Source organism: Motacilla alba, chromosome 15 (assembly GCF_015832195.1).
Source record: "Motacilla alba alba isolate MOTALB_02 chromosome 15, Motacilla_alba_V1.0_pri, whole genome shotgun sequence".
Lineage (NCBI taxonomy): Eukaryota > Metazoa > Chordata > Aves > Passeriformes > Motacillidae > Motacilla > Motacilla alba.
In genome coordinates, this window is record NC_052030.1 from 5,926,322 (window position 1) to 5,947,324 (window position 21,003).

General features: G+C 44.1%; 1 protein-coding gene across 2 annotated transcripts in view; it reads left to right on the forward strand.

Moving 5' to 3' along the window:
* Nucleotides 1-12,546: 12,546 nt before the first annotated feature.
* MAPK1 (mitogen-activated protein kinase 1) overlaps nucleotides 12,547-21,003 on the forward strand; it is a 37,376-nt gene continuing 28,919 nt past the window's right edge. For both annotated transcript variants that reach the window (XM_038151992.1, XM_038151993.1), the window contains exon 1: nucleotides 12,547-12,842. In XM_038151992.1, the coding sequence (XP_038007920.1) occupies nucleotides 12,700-12,842 (143 nt within the window). In that variant the 5' untranslated portion in view covers nucleotides 12,547-12,699. The remainder of the gene's footprint in view (nucleotides 12,843-21,003) is intronic.

A 21,003-nucleotide genomic window follows, 5' to 3' on the forward strand; every position in this document is an offset into this window, starting at 1 on the left:
TCACTCCGGACAAATCCATTCACCTATTTGCCTTTGTTTCTTTGATATACATTGGTGTTGAAACTGTCTATGGTATCTACACTACACAGACAGGGCCATGTTTCTCTAAAACCAAAATTAAAAGATGCACTATACAAAAAATGTAATTGTATAGTGCTTTAAGTGGTGTTCCTACGTGAGTTGCTGAGCTTTGTCACACTCTAAAGCTCATGTGTAAGAAAATACAAATCAATAAAGAAAATAACCTGGGAAGGAGGATGGGTCACTGTGTCAATACTGTAGATGCCTTAGTGCTCGTTAATGACTGTCCCTAATGGTATTCAAACAATCTACATTTGCTTTAGCTTTTTTCAAAGTCCAGATGAGCTGCTCAGAGCTCTCTTAATGATGCAAATTATTTAATGCTCATTTGTATGCAGTATGTTCCTGCTTTGAAAGTACTTCACAGAATTGGAGCCAAATTCAGCCTTACAGCTCCACTGAAGTCAGTGCTTGTCTGTGCATCTGTTGGTCGCTTCTCTTTTTGGTTTTGATTGAAGAGCTAACTTCTTGTTATGCTGATCATATTTTTTAAAGGTAGTATCTGCAAAGGATTTTTCATCACTCTTTTCTCCTCCCAAAATATCAGCTGTAAGTACAGAAGCAGTTCTGCTGATTCTCACATCTCCCTCTTAACCCCTGCAAGAGGAGGACAGGCTAAGCAGAATACAATTTTGGTGTTTTTTCCTTTCTTTTACTTTGCACCTCCTAAGCACAGTTGCAGTGATATCTGGCACTTCTCCTGAAAATCATCCTGCAAAGAATCTCTGCCATCTGATGTATGCAAGTTATTCTCTGTGGCCCATTTCTGGTTTAACACAACATGAACTGGTGGAGGCCAAAGTCTTGCACAATTCTGCAGCTTGGTTGTGCTCAGTATAACAATATTAGGATGCATTTTCTTGTTGTTGAGAGCAATGGGCACAGGAACCTACCTGAAATTTTGATTTAAAGTAGCTGCTGAAAGGTGGAACAGACACTCTTAGTTCAACCACATACTCATTTTTAGTTAGACTTGATAACTGCAGTAATGTAGTTTTTCAGTTATCCCAACTATCTTTTTAACACGCATTGAAGAAAATAAAGAATCATTGCAAATACATTGTTCACTCCCTCTGGGTAATGAGTAGGGCATGATTTTCAGCTTGCAGCACAGACCCACAGCCGTCTACTGCCTGCACAGAGGGAGTGGGAGTAATGGAACAGCAACCTTTCTAGATGTGCGTGTCACTAGGAGGGGCAGAGACGTTTCTTGTCAGGTGTTAGAGATTTGCTGGCAGCACAAGGACTAGTGCCGAGATGTGGGACTAATGGGTTCATTTCCAAGCTCCTCAGCAGATCAATCCAGATGCCCTGTTGCCCTATTTACATAATGGAGTGCAGGACTGCTTCCCCACTCCCTCTTCTGCAGTACTGCCCTCCAGCTCCTGCCTGGGTTCATTTGGATGTTCTCTATTGCTCATTCCTTCCCTGCTCCCCTCAACTCCTCCCTCCTACTGCTTGCCCATCCCTTTTGGCCTGCATCTCTTCCCTCTCTCCTGCTGGGATGGATGTAATCCCCAGAGGAATGTGGCCCACAGGCCTCTGCAGGACTTGGGTGTGTGACTCCGGAGAGCCACTGAGCCGCTGATGCTGAATGTAAAGCAGGAAAAAGCAACCTCCTATCACCTGGCAGCACAGGCAGGGAAGAGCTGGATATTTGTGGGCTGTTCGTGTGCCTGGATGTCCAGACAGCTTATCAGATGAAAAATAGAGGCCAGACTTTTCGGCTTCATGTGCCATTTCCCTATTCATTTTGTCTGGGTGATGTATTCTCTGCCCGTGGTTTGAATAAATATCTTTCATAGCTACTTTCTGCTTCAGTCCCCCTTGGGACAGCTCTTTCCAGCTCTGCTGCATCAGTGTGCTGAAGATGTGAACTCCAAGTGTGTGGAACAGAGAAAAGAGGAGAGAGAACTTCATGCAGAGCATCTAAGAAGCTTTAGCTTCAATCATATCTCTGTGAAAGCTGCGGCACATAACACAAGCCTCTCCTGCAGTGTAAGTTGTACACAACGCTCTTAGTCAGGACTCTTCTTCCCTTTCCCCTCTGTATTTATACGTCCACAGAGCGTTCAAAAGTATTTGCAAGGAGAATCCCAAGCTACTGGTCGGACCCAAACTTGCAATGGTCTTTTTATAAGGCTTTGCATTTGGGATGTTGCTGTGTTAGAAAGTATCCTGGAAAAGTAACGGGGATGTAATGGAAAAAAGAAATCACAATTCTGTGTGGGGAAACTGAGTTTTGTTTTATGTAGTAAGCACCCATCTCAACCCTGCTAGAGCAGAACAAACCCCCTCTCTAACAGAAACCCGAGTTGTTGTTAATTAATGTCTTGCTGAAAACGAAGTCTTTGCCATCTGTTCCGCCACCTCACTACGAATGTGCTCTCATGTTGATTATGTAAGTAAAAATGAAAAAATATTTTTGGTAGAGTGCTGCATGGCACTGTGCTGATTCTTCTGTTTCTATTTACCATTCCTTGCCCCTATCCCACAAGGAAAGGAAAAGGCCACAATTGTTTGACTCCTTGGCGGCCTTATCCTGGAGCTGCTGTCCTGGCTGCCAAGCCCTTCGTGTTGTGGGAGCAGCCACCTCACCCCTGCTGCGTTTGAACCGCAAGCCCTTTGCAAACCCTGCTTGTTATTAGGTTCATGAAAAAGCCATGGTGGGAAGATGTCCCTTAAGCTGAAGCTGCTCTACATTCTTGTGAGGGGTTAACTTGAAATGCAGAAAAAGAAAAGTGAAAAGGAAGGCCTGGTTACTCCATAAGTGATAGCCCGCTGCTCCTGTTACAAGTGTGGCCTCTGTCTGTCCAAGGGTGGAGAAGGAGAGAAAGAGGAGGGGTAGCTTTCCTGTAAGTGGGTTAGAGCAATTACTGAGGTCTCTTACAGCAAATAAAGTTGTCAGTGTGAGTCACATTCCCTTTTTTCTCTCACTGCCAAGTTTTCGGTACTAACCAGACAGAGGGAGAAAAAAAAAAAGGAAAAGCAACAATGGGGTAAAGTTGAACTGGAACAACCCTTCATTCGGGGTATTGTTTGATGTTTTAGCTCTGATTGTACATAGAGATAAAGGATCTATAAATATCCTGTCTGCTGAAATTCCTTATCACAACATCGCCTGTCAGCTGAACAAATAGGTTAGGTTCTCAAATAATACCTAATTATGTATGTAAATACAAAATTGCTGATTAAATCCCTGCAATGCCACATGCAATGGAGCCTCATCACTGGAGAGGACATTAACCTCTTGTGGTGCCTCAGCCTCAGGACAGCAAGTGGCACATGCAGCTGTTACTGCTGAAACAGCAGGAGCTTGGAGACTGGGCTGGAATAGGCAAGGAGATATTTATCTGCATGACTAGACTAGATGAAAGCATCTTCTGACACTTTTTGAAAGTATCTGAGCATTTAGTTCTGTTTAGCAAATGTCTGGAACCTTTTCTACTCTGCTTTAGAGCTTTTAATGAAGCATTGTGATTCCCATTGTGGTCAATTGTTTGACACTTTTATTATTACTGGTATGCAGAGCGTTTTTTAATGTTTGACAGCTGGAGAAAGAAGTATTTTGTGCATTGAAACTTTTAGCACAAAGCTGCTGTTTTCCATTCTGCCTTTGTCTTTTATTCTTGCTGATGCAAATCAACGAAAGACAGAACTGATTAAATTACATTTGTTTACTTCTTCCTTGATGATAATAAGACACAGCCTGCCTTTTATAAAAGGCAGAAATAGAGGATGTGACTGTTTCTACAGTATTTCTAGAAAGGCTTCCCCCCCACCCCCCCAACAATATAAAGGCATTTATTTGTTTCTAATGTCTTGATTTACCCAATAATGTGCACTTCCTAATGTGTGTGGAACAAGAATAGAGCTATGAAGGACATTTAGTAATGGATTCCATTTGGAAGCTTCTATCTTGTTATTTTTATTAATCCAACAGTATAAATTAGTAGAACACATCACAAAACAAACACAGCAAGATACTTCTGTCCTTCACAGTAGGGCTGCTGATCATTGCACAAAGCAGTGCCCTCCATTGCAGGCTTTGGGTTTATACAGCCACAGTCCTGCTACTGGCTCCTGCCTTCAGGGCACTGGTACCACTGGAGAGAAAAGAGAGGCACAAATAGGATTCCCAGGATTGTTTTGGTGAGTAATGTGCATGTCTTGGGGATTGTGTAATACTTTTTTTTTTGAACACTTGTCCTGAGAAAGTCGGCCTGGGTTTGTCTGTCTTGCTTGTGCAGTTTGCAAGGGAAAGTTTCTAGTGGAAAGGCTCTCCTGATCCAGGCTGCTCGTGAGAGGGTAGGACAATGTCACCAGGAGCACAGAGAATTACAGCTGGGAGACTTTGGGAAGCATAAACTGCAGAAACAGGAGAGGCAGAGGACAAGCAGAAAGGAGCTGGTTAAGGAAGTCATTATAAAACTGCCCTCATGACTGCTTTTTCCTGCATTTTTCAAAAAGAGAGAAAAGTGCAGGAAAGGATGGCAAAGGCAAGAGAAGTGTCTGATGGCTTCTCAGCAGTGCAGTCAAACCTCCTGATTTTAGAGCACTAGTCTTAGGGAGTGATATTACCTGGCAGCTGAGCCAAATCTAAAGTACTGCTGGTATCAAAATGATGCTTCTGCTTCCAGTCATGCTGCTTTCTTTATGCAGGTCTGATGCTTGTCTGACTCTTTAATGAGCTCATGCAGCTCAGTAAACTGCAAGAAAATGAATTCAGTAAAAAATATAGCAGTCCAGGAAAGGAGAAGAATTGGACACTGTGAGAATTGAGACTGCAATGAGTGGGAGAAGTATGAACATCAGAATTTTGCTGCACGTTTGGGGTGTTTTGGGGGGTGCCTTGTTTCTAGTTGATGCTTAACCTCTCACTTCACCTCCTAGGTGGGGCTTCCCTCAGAAGGGCACAGGATGAACACGTCTGAGCAGGGAGGATGACTGGAGAGGTGAAGGAAGGTCACCCAGCAGCACCACCCCCTGGGACAGAGAGAGGACTGGATGGGACTGCAGCAGCCCAGCAGGATGCTGGCATAGGGAAGAGTGTAGTGCAAGAGGAACCAAGAAGGAAAGGGGACACATGCAGAGTAACCACAGAAGGTTACTGCAGCAAACACTGGAAAAATGCTTGAGTATAGGGTAATGGTCCCATCTTCCTAATCTGGTTCTTAAAGGGTTTATTCTCATGTATCCATGTAGCTGCCCCTGAAGGTGCTTATGTCCCTTGTTTGGCCATGCATTTCTCTAAATTGGGTTTTGATAAGAGGACAGCTGCTGCATTTTTATTATCTGTGATAAGCAGCAGTAAAATCTGTTTAGAGTTCATGATGGAAATGTATCCATTTATTGGCATTTTTCCAGCTGCACTTCACAAAGGTAAATGGGACATGAGAGTGGTGCACTGCCCCCTTTTAATCCATTTTCTCGAGATGGGGGCACTTTGCCTCTCTGCGGGAGAGGCCAGCACAGCTACTGTGCTAATAAACACTCATTCCTCACTGCAGCACCTGCACTTCCCAGACTCATAAATCCAAGCAACTTGCAGTTGAATAGCAATTAAACATCCACGTGCATTTCCATAGCACGGTCTGGTGCACAAGGCATAGGCTAAGTGGCTGCACATCTGCTGTCTGCTCCCCCACACGTGCTGCTTGGCAGAGCATGATCACTTAACCTTATCCTGCCACCAGTAATGGTACTTGGAAAATTGGATGCAGAGCATCATCCTACGGATATTTTGCCATATCTTTCTAAAAGAATTATGTTCTTTCTTGTTTGGGCTTGTTTTGTTTTGTTTTGTTTGTTTTTGTTTTTTTAGGCAGCCTTTATTGTCTTTCTGTCAGGATTTCCAGGCCAGGGATTCAGTTGGGCTGTTAATGTCAGTTGGAAATGAGACATCACATTGAAAAGTTAGTTGATATTCAGGACACTGATATATCCTCACAACAATTTTGTGTCACTTGTACAAAACCCAGAGACTTGGTAATGCAGTAAGATAAATGTTGTGCCTGTTTACAGTGGATGTATTGGACTTATAAAAGGCATCTCTTATCATGAGGCTCTGTGTATCTGCAATAATAACCACCATATGTCAGGTAAGACAAAGATAATACGAGCCAGATAATTTTCCTATTGTTAAAACTTTCAAAATCCAAAAAGCTACAAATGTCTTAATTATTACTTCAATTTTGCTACATCTAGTGCTGGTAGCTGGAGGGAACATCTTTCTGATGTTCAGTTTTTCCTCTTGTCTGACTGATAACAGTCTGTGTGGCAGAGTTTTAAATGCTATAGCCATTTAAAGAAGTAAGAATTGTACACAGTCATCGCCCATCTTGCATTTCCATGCAGCAGGATTTTACCACATGAAACTGCAGTTCAGATGTTCCCATCTTGAACAAACAGATAAGCCTTGTAGTTTGCTTTGAACTCAAGAGTGAATTTAGCAGTGGTAAAGCTGTATGAGGCACCAGCCTGTCCTGTGTCTGACTGTACAGTGGTGTTGCAGTACAGTTGCCTATCAAAATGCTTCCCCATGGACCTGGCAGGAACCTTGAATTCCCTCCCCAACCCCCACCCCGTGGGTCTGTCAGCTGCAGACCAAGTCCCAGCCAGATCACAAGAACATCCTGAATCAGTCACAATAATTTGCATTTCCTTGCCAAAGATTTTATCTGCTGGGGGTGCAAATTGTGCCATCAAGGTTGCTGGTGTTGAAAAATCTGCACCCTTCTGCTCCCCAGCTCGGTTAATTTATCCAGAAGAAGTAATTGAAGGAACAGAGCTGACAAGTTAGAAAGGCCACACAGCAAGACAGCACCGCTCTGAACATCTGCACAGTTTGTGTATTTGATTAGGTACCTCAGCACTGGCAGATTATTGTTCTTAAAAGCAAATCTTACTTTTGCCATTTTCATACAAGACTCTCTCCTGCCATTCTGCAGATGTTTGTTCTCTGTATCCCCACATTGTTTAAAAAAATGACAAATGATAATAGTAAAAATTACACTTGCTCATTCAAACATCTTGCTGTTTACACATAAGAAGAATCATGTGCTGGGATGCAATGACCTAATGAGAGATGTGACATGGCCTTCAGCAAGAGCTGGATGGGACCCTGAAAATCTGCTGCTTTCACACAAATTGTCCTCCAATTTATATAATGAAAACCTTCTTTTGTTTATAATGACAGATGCCACAGGGGTTGTATATTTGGATATTATTTTTTCTCTAGGAGTGTTTATTAACAAATGCTTGCAAGTTTTATGATGTGGTGAAAACTGTATCTCTCATGATAAACAGGAAGTGCTCAGAGGTATTGCATTACCCCATAATGCAACACAGATTCCAACAGCTTGGTTCTTTTTCTCAAAATATGGTGACACCACTTCCTTTAGGAAATCTCTCTTCTCTTCACAGCTTTTATCTGCCACAGATACGCAAAACTGCAAAAACAAATATTTGTTTTTTAAAATGATGATTCATCAGTTTTGGACTGTAGAAACTGATGTCTACAATTTATACAAAATCTATTAAAAATAAGCAGTAGAGACCCTTTGGGCTGTCAGATCAGTGGATTGAACAAAGTGCAAGGAAAGGAGACTGATGCTTGCCTTCCCTCCAGCAGCACAGGTGTAGACAGCAAAGATGCAGATTTCCCTGCAGCCATAAACCTGAAGCTGCCTCTTCTGCAGTTCCATGTCAGCAAGGTCAGGACCTGCCCAGCAGAGAAGAGGGAGTCCTGTTTCCTTGTCACATGCCCAGGAAAGCCCAGGGTGACAGTTTGTATGTGGAGCCTTCATCCAGAATTGCTGTGCTACGGCCTCCAGCTTGCTCCTAAAGGCTGCCACACATTTGTCATGGGATGTACAGCCATTAATGCTGGCTGAATGTTCAACCCTGGTGAAAATCGCAGGATGCCATTAGAGTAATGAACCCCATCACTTGTTTCTGTTCAGCCACTGCCCATGGGTTAGATTACATCTAATAACAGCAGACAAGTAGGACGTGTACTTGTGCCATCGGAGTCATCGGCCACACGCGTTTGTGATGAACGTCACCCCAGCAGACGCCGACGTCAGGGAAAGCAAGTCCTGGTGAGCTCTTTTTAGAAGACCTGGCATCATTCCCCAAACTGGTTCTCCATGAATAGACTTGGGTGTCTGCCAGGGGCTTCACTTGCACACAGCCAGATGCATTGGGGTCTGGATATCACCCCTCCAACTAGGACCCTTCTATTCCCACAGCTCAGTCCCACTACCTGTTCATTTTACTTTTAATTTACATTCTTCCCCCCATATTCTGTTTTATTCATTCTTGCATCACCCTTTTTCCTCTGTCCTCACATCAGCCACCCTCTTCATTCCAAAAGTTCCCTACATTTTTAGCTATGAGCAAAAAGCATTAAAAATGCAATATTTGGACAACATAAAATCCTAATAATCCTGTTTCTATATGCTTTGACTTCTGCCTCTGCTGGAGGCATCACTTGTCCTGCCTACAGCTGAACCAAGAATAAGTGTGGGGGAAACACACTGCATGTTCTAGTATTTGTAAATTATTAGACTTCTGAGGTTATGTAATAATTTTATCTCCTTTTTTTTTAAATTTTCTTAGCAATCAGTGATACTGGAAATGCAGAGATCAAGAGACTGATATTATGTACTAGCTAAGTCCTATTGTAAGAACTTAATAGCCTTCCAGTGTATAAGGCTTCAGCACAAGAAAAGAGGGGTCATGTAGCAGGACCTCAGTGAAGACTCACAAGTCACTGCAATATGCTGTGTAAATACTTAATATGTGTATGTTTCATTTTGTCAGTCCTGTAAATTAACTTTTTATCTGGTGATTCAATTATCTTATCATCCCCAGCTTGTTTACTGAATTTTAAGTCTTGGGCAAGATGAAGCAAGCTCATGAGGAGTAGCTGGTTTTCAAAAGATACAAGCTCCAGATAACCGAGGACAAGTAAGGCACACAACAATATTGAAATCACTCAGAGTTTTATTGCAGCTGACTGAGACAGAGTGTGCTTTGAGGCTGGGAAATTTCCATTACTGAACTGCAGGACAGTGCCTGGATACTGCTACTACTGCAGTTGAAAAATAAAAGCAATTTAATTTTATATAGACAGCAACAAAATGTCAGTATATTAATTAAAATAACTAGATTTATATGATAAGCTTTTAAGGTTGCTGTAAAATGGATCCCTTTAAAAATATTTAGAGTATGATTGTAAACTACTTGTTCAAAACTAAGGAACATAAAAATGACTTGAAATTGCAACTGTCTTTTCAAACCATATTTGTGAACAGCAAAACTAACCAGAACATGATAGATAACACAAGACATCTCCTACAACAGTGACAGGTTCTGACAGGGACAGAATGATACCCAGCGCAAGATCAAGGCTGTTACTGTCAGAATCATTCAGCAATTAATAATCCTTTGTGCTCCCCTTGGCATGCACAGAACAACCACAGCAATCTGTTTACTCATCTTAACTCCATGGTGTCTAAGCCACAGTAAGCTCCATGCAAAGTCCATCAGAATGTTGAATGCGGAAAAAAGGAAATACTGGCGGGGAAAAGTAAATTTGTTCTGGCACAAAGTGCCCAGCAGTTTGGATCAGAGATTGTTTTTAACCTCCCAGCAGTGCAAGATCACAGTGAGAGCCTCATTTTTGTTAAGGTCGCTTTACGCTGCCAAAGCATTTACACAAAGTTCAGTCTCAAGGGATTTCTGATGTGTGCCACCTGTTCAGTCAAGCTCAGGTAGGCACTGACTAGAAGTTATTACCAGCTGATGCTCCTTCTGAATCTTAGGATAGCTCCCTGTGGATCAGAGCTCATATCTAAGCAATTTCAGGAACCATCACCATGGTTCCTGAGTGCCTTACAAGTTAAAATATATCTTTATAAAACATTTTAACATGTCTTATTTCTCTCTCTCATCACCCCCGCACAAAGGCTTGAGGTCTTTTGAAATAATTCTGGTAAAACTGTATGTACTTAATGCCCGCGTTTGGTTGGGATGATGGGGAGGTTCAGGTTCATGCTGACATACTCGTACAGCAGCTACCAAGAAAGCCATGGCTGCAATGTCCCACGCAAATCACACAACCGGTATAATTACGATGATTTTAGGAGATGTGGCTTCAGTTTTAAATTAGCACAAAGATCTGAGATGCCTCCCACCCCCACTACAGAGGGGCGCCACAGGGCAGCTCCGTGGTGTTTGTCCTCGGCCTGACCTGGCACTGCTGATCCCAGGGCCCAGGGGCCTTGTGGTACAATGTTCCCTTTTCAAGAGACCTATTTACAGAACAAGACTTAACAGTTAAAGCAGAAACGAGTAACAGTGCAGGGAATTTCTAGATCCTGATTGTAGGATGAACTCATTCATGTGACTCCTGAACTTGACTGAAGATGGAGACAGTCCAAACCATGACGTATTTACACTGACTTAGCTTATGGCTTAGCTTTTTCTTAATATTCCTGCTTCTGCTTACACAAACTCTTCACAGCAGTGCTTTGATTTCTATTTGAAATAAAAAGTTTTTTTCTTTCTGCTTCTCATTATCTGCTGTAATATTTTAGTAAATATCACATCTTCTCCCCCAACACAGCCCTTTATTTTGATCACGGAACTCATAATTTTCTTAAAACACGTTTATGTGCTTTCCAGAATTGAGGCTTTAATGTCAACTTGTTAAGGCAAAAGACCCAACATTAAGTGCAGGTAATGGCAGCGTATTTAAGTAGGCTGAAAACTGATTGGTACCACTCCCATCCGCTCTGCCTATCTCAGCAACTGCAGAGCTGCACTGAAATACTGCACCGAGTTCTGTCTGGGGAGGAGTTGTTGGGAGAGCATGCCATAGCCTCTGACCACTTATTTGGGCTTAATTGGATTAGACATATATTTGAACACAGCGCTCAAAGGAGCTGACAGTCCTTCCACAATTTCCTGGCCTGCCTGGTCGGTTTCCTTTTTGATCAGACACATCCCAGTGAAGGGAGAAAATAATCTAGATAAGCACCAGTTTTTAATTAAATTTGGTATGACAGGCTGTGTTTAAGCTACATTCTCCATAATAATTTGTTTTGCATTTGCTGATGACAGATTTATTTATGTATGTAATCAGAACTGTAAGCAAATTTTCATTTTTAGAGAACCTTTAAAATAATACTTTACTTGGTTTCAGAAAATTTAAACACTTGTATTTACTGCTGTCTGACATTTCTGAGAAAAAATTATGCTGTTTTTTTCGAAGTGCAGAACACATCATGAAACAAAACCCATTATATAGACATAAAAATTAATACATCAGAAGCATTATCCCACTCAAATACACAAAAGCGCGAGCTGTAGAGCTGAATGCCTGTTAAATACAGAGGGGAGTGTTTTAGGTTTTGGGGCTCTTCCCTGCCAGCTTTCCCTCCACCAGCCTAGGCTGGGCGGCACGCGGAGCCTTGGGGACAGACCCGCGACTGCCCTCCCGCCCCCGGGGCAAAGCTGGCCCGGAGCCTGGCGAGGGAACGAGGGGATTGCACCGCTGGGAGCAGCTCCGGAACACGGCGATGGTTCGGCCGACAGCAGAGGAAGCAGGCAGGGCCAGAAAAGGTGGGATGCCAGAACTGATCTCGGGGAGAAGCAAGACATTGTCAGGGATATGGGTGGGGACAGCCGCAAGGCAGAGACAGATGAGCAGCAGCAGAGATATTGGCAGCGAAAATGTCAGTAGTAACCAGGGGTTAGTAATTGTTGCCAGGGTCATTAGAGAACTGCAGGGGAAAAGGCAGAAGCGGAGTTCAGATCCTTGTGCACAGATTCCCGCATAGAAGGAAAAGCTATATTTTAAAACTCTGCCTTGCAGAGAAACAGAAAAGGTACGGCATTGTTGCAAGCGGCGCTCAAACCGTGACAACCCTTTAGCTGAGATTTCACCTCCCCTACAAAGTTTATTTACATTTATACGGGAAGCAGCGAACAGGAAAACGTAATTACACGTAAAAACAACATGATAAAAACAATTTACAAAAACTGTGCGCTAAAGTCGGGGAGTGTCACAAATGAACTCGCCCTTATCGCAGCGGCCGGGCGCTGAGGGGGCGCTGAGGCCGGGCCGGGCCCGTCCCCATTTCCCGCCCGTCACCTGACGGCTCTAATGGCGCCGCGCGGCCACGTGACCGGCAGCGCGCCCCACGTGACCCGCGGCCGCCGCGCCCCCTCCCCAGCGGCTGCGGTTACCGCAGTCCCCGGCCCCGCCCCCGGCCCCGCCCCCTGCCGCGCGTGGCCCCGCCCCGCGCCGCTCCCTGCGCGCGCGCCCTCGCCTCCCCCGTTCCCCCCCCTTCCACCTCCCGGGCCGGGCGGAGCGCGCGCGCGCGGCCGGCGGCGCCTCCTCAGAGCGGCCGCGGCGGGATCGGCGCTGACGGGGCCGACGGGCCGAGACCGGCGGAGCGGCCGGAGCGGGCGGCGCCTCTTCCTCCCTCCTCCTCCTTCTTCTCCTCCTCCTCCTCTCTCCTCCCTCCCGCATCCTCCTCCTCGCCCCCCTCCTCGCCCGCCTCCGCCCCCCCGCACGCAGGCACCGCGGTTCCCGGCACGGACAACATGGCGGCAGTGTCGGGGGCAGGGGCTGCGGGCGGCTCCGCCAGCGCCGGCGGCCCGGAGATGGTGCGGGGACAAGTGTTCGACGTGGGGCCGCGCTACACCAACCTCTCCTACATCGGCGAGGGGGCCTACGGCATGGTGTGGTGAGTGCGGCCGCCGGGGCAGCGCCCTTGCCCCGGACAACTCCCTCCTCCCTTCCCTCCCTCCTTCCCGCCGCCCTGCCCGGCCGCGGGCCCGGCCCGCCCTTGCCCTCAGGGAGGGGGAGCAGCTCTGTCTCGCTCTCCTCAGCTCTGCCTCCCTCTCCGTGTTCCCGAGGTTGTCTCTCCGGCATCACCCTTCTTTCCTCTCCCTCCCTGCACCCCCCCCATCCCTCCGTCGGTGGGTGCAGCTGGGCGTCTTGTTTCGTTTCGCTCCTGCGTTTATTTTCTTTAAATCTTGTGCTTCTGAAGTTGGTCGCTCTCGTTATTTCCTCCGTCTCCGTAGTGCGATTGCAGGCGTTCAGGAAGGGGGGGAAGGTGGTAAATCCTGCTGGCAGCCCCGCGTTCCTTCCAGTGCCCTGCGAGGGCTCACCTGACTGCAGCAGCCCGAGGTCGTGGGGGATAAAAAAGGTGAATCTGAGCATAGGAGTTGCTGCCGCTGCCTGACTTTGCTCAGGACGTGCTGTCTGTGCTGCAGAGCTGGCCGGATTAGTGCCTGCGTTAACGTGTGCAGGTGAAAGTTCTCTTCAGCTGTCCTAGCTCTAAATTATATTGCATTATAAAGACTTAGTCTGAGTCTCGCTGAAAAGCGATCGTGTATGTTTGCTGTGGGTAACATCGGTCTTACAGAGCGCCGTGAACGAACTACAAAAACGTGAACTAACTGGATTAAGAGTGTGAGATGGATTTTTAGCAGCCTCAGTGAGCGGGGGTGATGCTGTGTGATCTTTGTATCTAATGACTGGGTTATTAACCTGGCATGCTCAGTGGCCTTACTTAGGATTTCATATTTTGTCTTCCATTAGTTGAAAAAAGCCCTGTAGTCCTGAAATAACTTAGGGGATGCAGATGATAAACTCTTTTTTTGTTGCTGTTTTATCAAGTTTCTCACAACAGTGCCTCGTTTCTTCAGTATGGTTTTTGACCAGAAGTACTAAAAGCAACTTACAGGCTGTGACTTCATGAAAGCTTTAACAGCATTAATTTCTCTCTCTGATGAGGAATCTTTTGTAAAGCAGTGCATTTCTCAGCGAGGACACCTCGCAGCCTTCAGTTGTGCACTACAGATTTTTATAGCTGTAGGTTTTTGCACATAGTCACTGAATTATGCTGGCCTGTCAGGATGAAGTCATTGTGTGTTTCAGGGAGGGAGCTTTCATCTAGGCCTGAGTTGAGCTGGGAGATGAGCCTCTCTCTCAGAGTTTTGTGTTGTGGCCTTCACTTTTTTTTTTTTTCCTGTGGGAAGAACCTTCAAAATGTAAATCAGAAATCCCGTTTACAGTGTAAAAATAATCCTTGTTATTGTTTCAGTGTTAGAAATCACAGCAATATATCTAGTCCAAAATTTGTTGATGTAGCTCCTGGTACAGACTGTATTTTATTACAGTTATTTTATCATCTGAACCAGGGTAAGGAAATGAGTACAGATAGTCTCAGTAATGGCTGCACTGGTTTGCACTCACAGTCAGGTTTTTGAAGGTCCTGGGGAATAGCATTGCCGAGGTGAGTGCTGGGGACAGTCCAGTTCACTTCAACGGGGTGTTAAAAACTGTGTTTCACAAACAAAGTGAAAAGCTAAACTATTTCACCACAGATCAGGGACTGCAAGAAGCAGCACGAGGGCAGTTGATGCCCTTTTTTGGCATCCCTATGCCAGTGAGCAGATACAGGGGAAACGGGGCCACCTCTGCCCCTCCAAATCGTGTGTGGTAAACTTCTACACTGCAGCTGTTTCCACTCCAAATCCAAAAGGTTGGTTTATATTTGAAAACTTCTTTTAATACTTTGTGTCTGCCGTGAATGCTGTACAAAATCACCATCAAAATTTCCAAATCTCCAGTTCAGTTGAAATACGCACTTGGCTCTTGTGTTTCTGCTATAAAATTATTAACATAAAATGCCACATTACGTATTTTGTGCTCTTGATTATTGCTCTTGTGCCTTGGGCGTGAAGTGACAGGGAACAAAGTCTCGGTTTATAGCGTGTGCTCGCTCAGGGAAGTGCTGGATGCACTTGCAGCAGTGCCGTAGCAGCTGTGCTGTGTGCTGGTGACTGCGATGAAACGCGACTGCCTGTCAATCCCAGCCGTGCAGGCTGTGCACTTCACTGCTCTGGGTTTCGTGTTTTGCTCTGGTTGCTAATGCAGTGAGGATCTGCAGAAGCTTCTCCCTCAGGGGGTGGGGTAGAGGGCAAGCTCTGAGTGTGCAGATGGAGATGTTTCCTGCAACTGCAAAATCCATTTAAATTTGTACACTTTAATAAAGGAAGGCAAAGCAGGCCTGATGGTTTTGTTTTAGACCCACAGCTAATGGGGAGCTCTTCGGAGATGATGGTTATTTACAAGTGCACTGTGCCATAAGGCTTGTGACATGGCAAACGAGTGTCTTTTGACTCTTAAAATCCTTCACTCTCTTTCTCGTTTTTATCCTAATTATTTTGTTTCTACATTATTGGATTAGGGATTTGAAAACAATAAAATGCTTTCGGTTATATGAGTAAAAGGCCAATTAAGTTTTCTTAGGATAGTGCTGTTATGGTCAGTCTTCCATTTTGATTTTGCAGCAGAGAGCATAATGTTTGAGAAATATTGATCGCAACATAAAATACCAGTACAGGAAATAGAGGAAGATGTTGGCTGAAGAGACTGTACGTGAATGTTCTCTCATCTGGATTTGAAAACCCTTAAAGGCATTTAACTATTTTCCCTAGTGCAGTCATTCTTTTTACATAATCAGATTTTGAGTAAAAATAAACTCAGCAGAGCAGTGTATTTACTGCTGTGTTGTGGTTGCACTTTCTCAGCTTCGTAAGCAGAAAAAGCACATTATCAGGCCAAACCCCATCCTAATGTCCTCCCGTTCAACTCTGCCAGAATCGTTCAGCCTGTGATACAGGAGTTTGCCTTCTGTTGCAGAGGGTGAAGTGGTAGGAGGTGGATCCCTGTCAGAGTCCCTTTCTTGCCCGTTTTTTTGTTTCGGTCATTCTGCATGTGAAACTAAGGGCTGAGCAAAGGGCAAAGTTTGAGCCAAAATCCTCAGCACTTCCTAGGGCTGCAGGACATTCTTTGAGCAATTACTTAGTCATATAGTCATGTTTGTTACTCTGACTTAATTTATCCAAATATATGTAAATGTTGTGTTGTCTTCCTCTCTACTTTCACTTAAGAATTGTTAGTTCTTTTGAGGGGTGTTGGGGTAAAGTTCTTTAAGTGACTTTCCCTTTCATTCAGATGTTATCAACCTCAGAGTCAGATGGACCAGGTCTGAAGGTTTCAGAAATACCTTTCAGACACAACAAATTGGGAAAGGTTGGGTTGTTTCTTTCTCTCCTAATGTGGGCTTGGTTTTATTGTTATTAGTAGTATTGTTTTAAAGCAGCCTGTTAACAAGCCATACTTCAAACACAGTCGAACAGCAATAACAACATGATAGAGTTCAGCTTTACATTTCCAGCGTGGCTTGTTCTTCCTCCAGTTGATCAGTGGTGATTTGGCAAGGATGATAATTTGACAGTAAAAAACAAATAATAATTTTGGAAAGAAATGGTGAATTGAATGTGATAGGGATGTTCTCATTTTATCCTAGCTTTTGGAAGCTTTTTCTGTCATCAAGCTTATATGAATGTGCAGTAATATCAGTGCTGCAAATAACTGCTTATAAATAAGCAGTTGAATGCAGATGAGTGCAGTTGGAAGAAAATAATCTGCAAGCTCAAATTTTGGATTGCTTGCTCTGAATTTGCCGTGTTACAAAGAGAGCTTTGTGTTACTGATGTGCTGTGAAAGAGTGATATTAAAAGTTAAGGTAGTCAACAGTTAAATAATACTGAAAAGAATACTTAAAACATTTGGCAGTAGATTCTTTAAAAGTTACACTTCTGTCTACTGTCTCATGGAACTGCCCTACTTTTAGAGCATCAATAATTTAAAATGAACAGAAGCATAATAATAAAGAAACTAAACCCAGAAATAAATCAGGAATATAATGATCATAGATATTGATATTAAAACATGAAATTTGAATGGAATTGATGGTTGCATAATAGTTTCTTTTGAGTTACATAAAAAGGTGGCTTTGGCATCCTCTGTGGGATTCAGCATGGTGGCTGGGGTGGGCTGCTCAGTGGCAGTGATCAGAAAGAGCCATTCGTATTTGTTCTGTGAGCTCTTGCCTTGCTCCAGAGAGTCAGCCCTTTAGTGATGGAGCCAGTGCAGGGATCCGTGCCCCGTTCAGGTGCGCTTTGAGGGAGCACGGGTTGGGTCTGGATGCCAATACCTGCTAATTAACATGTTCTGTCTGTGTGATAAAGAGAGCAGGGAGCTGATACAACTCAGCCAACCCGCCCCAGTGCAAGGATCAGAGGAGGGAATTAGGGAGGGTAATTGGTGGCTAGTTATCAGCCTCTTCCCTCTGGGGAGAAGGCAGATGTAAGCACTTCCCTTCAGTCACTCAAGCTTCTAGGGCTTACCTAACCTGGCGTGGGAACCCAAAGGAGAAATCAGAGCTGCTTTTCCTGCTCTCCGCGGTGATGGACAGGTGGCCCCCACAAGCTGTGCAGCAGGGCCGGGCAGCAGCCACTCGCTCCGTGTCAGAGCCGTCTTCCAGCTTTATGGAAGATAAGAGGTAGCAACTTTTGCTGTCACCCTGGCAATGGGATACTGGCTTAGCTGAAGAGTGCAGCTCATGGGCACTTGCATTTTATGAATAAATACACATTTTTCTAGCACAGCGTGATCCATCCCATGGGAACAGAGATAACTTAGGGGTTTTCTTAGAAGCATGCTTTATTAAGGAAATAAGGCTTAGATATTCACAGCATGTGTATGTGGCTGCATCTGTCCATCTCCCATACCCGTAGATATGATTCTAGTACCTGTTGCCTGCCTTCCATCAAATCCGACAGATGATAGCAGTCTTAAAGATGGAAAGTGATTCTGCAGGTTTCACAAAAATAGGTATTTTGCTTGAGTGAAGAGATCCTGTATGCTGCTCCACTGGGGAAGAGATTGTAGTGGGTCATGTGAGAAATCAGACTCCCCGAGGAGCCGTGACATGCCCCAATTTCACAGATGGATTTATTGCTACTCCTGAGACTAGAAATGTGTATTTGTAGGACGCCAGGCTCTGTCAGTTCAGTGGCTTCTTGTTCAGGGGTGGGAATCTACAGCCCAGAGAAGAGTTGGTGCTTTACCAACTGAGTAGGTGTAGAGCTCAGCTTGTGTTGAAAACTAGTACTTCACCAACATAGTAGGTTTTTTTAATGCTTTTTCTGTTGATGCTTTGTCAGTTTTCAGCTGTGATCTAGAAATGAAAATAACTGATTGATTTGGTATTTAATGAAAATATTTTATGACATCTTGCTGTGGAATATTTCACAGCATAATGTAGGTTGAAAGGGACTTTCTGAGGTCATGTAGTCCAACCTCCTCCTACTCAAAGCAAGGCTGTTGTCAAAATTAGACCGAGTTGCTCAACATGTCCACTCAGTATTTCCAAAATCTCCAGGGATGGAGATTCTACATCATCTATGGGCAACTTCTGGTTTTAGTATTAAACCAATTGTCCAGTGATACTTTTCCCCTTAAAAACATGAGAGTTTGCCTTGCTGCACCTTGGGACTATCCCCTCTTGTCCTTCGTACTCTTTGTCTCTGAGAAGAATCTGGATCACTTTTCGCAGTGATTCCCCTTTATGTAACTTAAAAGAGCAGTTGGATGTTTTCCACCACCACCCCTTTTTCCCCTCCTAGCCTATACAAACCCAGTTTCTTCAATTTTTTTTTCTTTCATGTCACATCCTTCAGCTCCCTATGCATCCTAATGGTTTTCTGCTGGATTTGGTCCAGTACTGGAAGGGAGGAAAGCTGGATGCAGAATTCCAGATGTGCCCTCACAGCAGGAATCAGTTCCCTTGCCCTGCTGGCTGTGTGCATAACACAGCCCAGTCCTTGGTCAGACTTCATCACTGGGAGCTGGCACTGCTCATGGATGAAGTTGGATGTTGCTCTGATAATTTGGAGAAGGCTTTCACTTAAAGTGAAGTATTTTAGGAACTTTTAAGATACTATCTGGAAAAAAAAATCCCAAACCTGGAAACATTTTATTAAGTGATTTCAATTGTATTTGATTTTGATTTCCAGATCACTCAAATGAAGTGTATGGAGGATAAATGTATTCAGAAATATAGTTGCTATGTTATTGTGTTGTAAGGTAAATAAAAATAATAGTGTAATAATGTGAAATTCAGCAGTATAGTTCATTTCAGGTGATTTATCTGTGTGAAATCTGTGTTCTGTCAATTGACAGGATGGTTATTAAAGATGCTGGTTTGCTTGTGGATGAATCTTCTTTTCAGAAGAGAGCTTGTTTTCCTTTGCTTTAGTACAGCTTTTTGGGTATATGTTTGAGCTATTCTCAAACTCATCTTTTTTCAAGGTGCACAAAAAACCAAATGCAGTTCATTGTCAGCTTTGAGCAGGTAGATTGGTAAGATAATTACAGCTTGTAATAAATGTCACAGATTCAGATAGTGTTGTTTGATGGTAGGTCCTTCGGCAGGGTTTCCTGTGCTCCATCGGGGTGCAGGAGTTGGTTTCTGTTTCACGAGCATTCCTGTCTCCACCCGTTTCCGCTGGGAGAGCCAGTGCAGGAACAGCCTCGGCTCCCCCTCTGCGCCCTCTGTGCCCTCCTGGTGCCCCGCTGCCTCCGCGCTGCCTGGGCTTGTGCTGTGCCCCTCCAGCCCAGTGACCTCTTAGCGGCGGGTTCAGTGCTGGTTTGTGGATATATGTCTTGTAGAAAGGCTGTAGTAGAAATATTTTTCTGTTCGATTTGGGCAGAATCTTCAGACGGTTCAGTTTTAGCAGAGTTGTGTGCATGCTTTTACGGTCCATCTGTGTGCAGTGCCCAAAATCACAACTGCCTAAGCTCCCCAAGAGGAAATCTCTTCTCTTGGAAGTCCTTCTTTTGTATTTTAAGAGAATTTTCATAAAATACTGAAATACTCTGTGGTGATTAGGATGCAAATGAGAGTTTTTGTTACATGGTAGAAAGTAATTCTGTGTTGTGGGTATGTTTTAAGTACGAGCAACTCGCAATTAGGCTACAGTTTATAATGTGCAATTACTTCATTTTCCATTTTTTCTTAACATTAGCAGCTGCCACTGCAGTACTTTACTTCTTGCTTCTTCAGAAGGAAGGCAGATTGCTTCATCAAATATTGCTGGTGTGTCCTGAGTAAAATTTCAGGTCATTTGAGCACTCCAAATCAATACTCCCCAAAATGCTTCAGTCCGAAATATGCCCAATTTTATTGGGATTTGGATGTTGCAAAACATCCCGAATGACATTCAGGTTGACTTTTATATTGGATTTTTTTTTTTTTTTAGTGTTTCACAATTGTGAAATAGCTTCCTTTCAGCAACTGGAGCCAACATGTCTTAATGCTGATACCTCCTCTGAACAAACCACCAAGCTGTGAATCTGCTGCAGGTTTACTGTTGGCATGTCTTTTTAGAAACATGGAAAAAAACATGCAGAAAATGCCTTGTAATCGTACACGAAGGGAAGTACTTCTGATAGTGGTGAGATGCACTCTCAGTGCTAGTGGTTTGGTTGTTTTGGTTTGCAGGTGAAATACTGAACCGACCACGGCAGAGTGGACAGCAGCAATGACCTTGTTTTCATCAGTGCTTTCAGATAGTTTTCATTTTGCACTGGTGTTTCTATGTGAGGTTTAGAAAAATCTCTGCTTTTGAAGTGTGCATGGATGATTTTGTTCTACTTTCTGCTGGAATGAAATACTGTGAACTGTCTCTTCTGATGATTTATGTGGTGTGGAATCACTGATTTTAGGAGGAGTATCTGGGCTATAAGTCAAATTAGAACCTTAGCAGACAAAAGACTAAACCACACTGGAGGATTTGTTAATCCTGTCACCACTCGAAGCTCTCTGGTAGTGCTCTCCCTTCTCTCTAGGAAAGGGGAAGTGTTTCCTGCACACATTTATGATTCCTGCTTTGCTGCTTGGGGATGTGGTGGTTGTTTTCCAGGCTCTGGAGTAACAGTGATGATGTTGCTGATCTGTCCTTTGCTGTCCTGGTGGGTTTTTG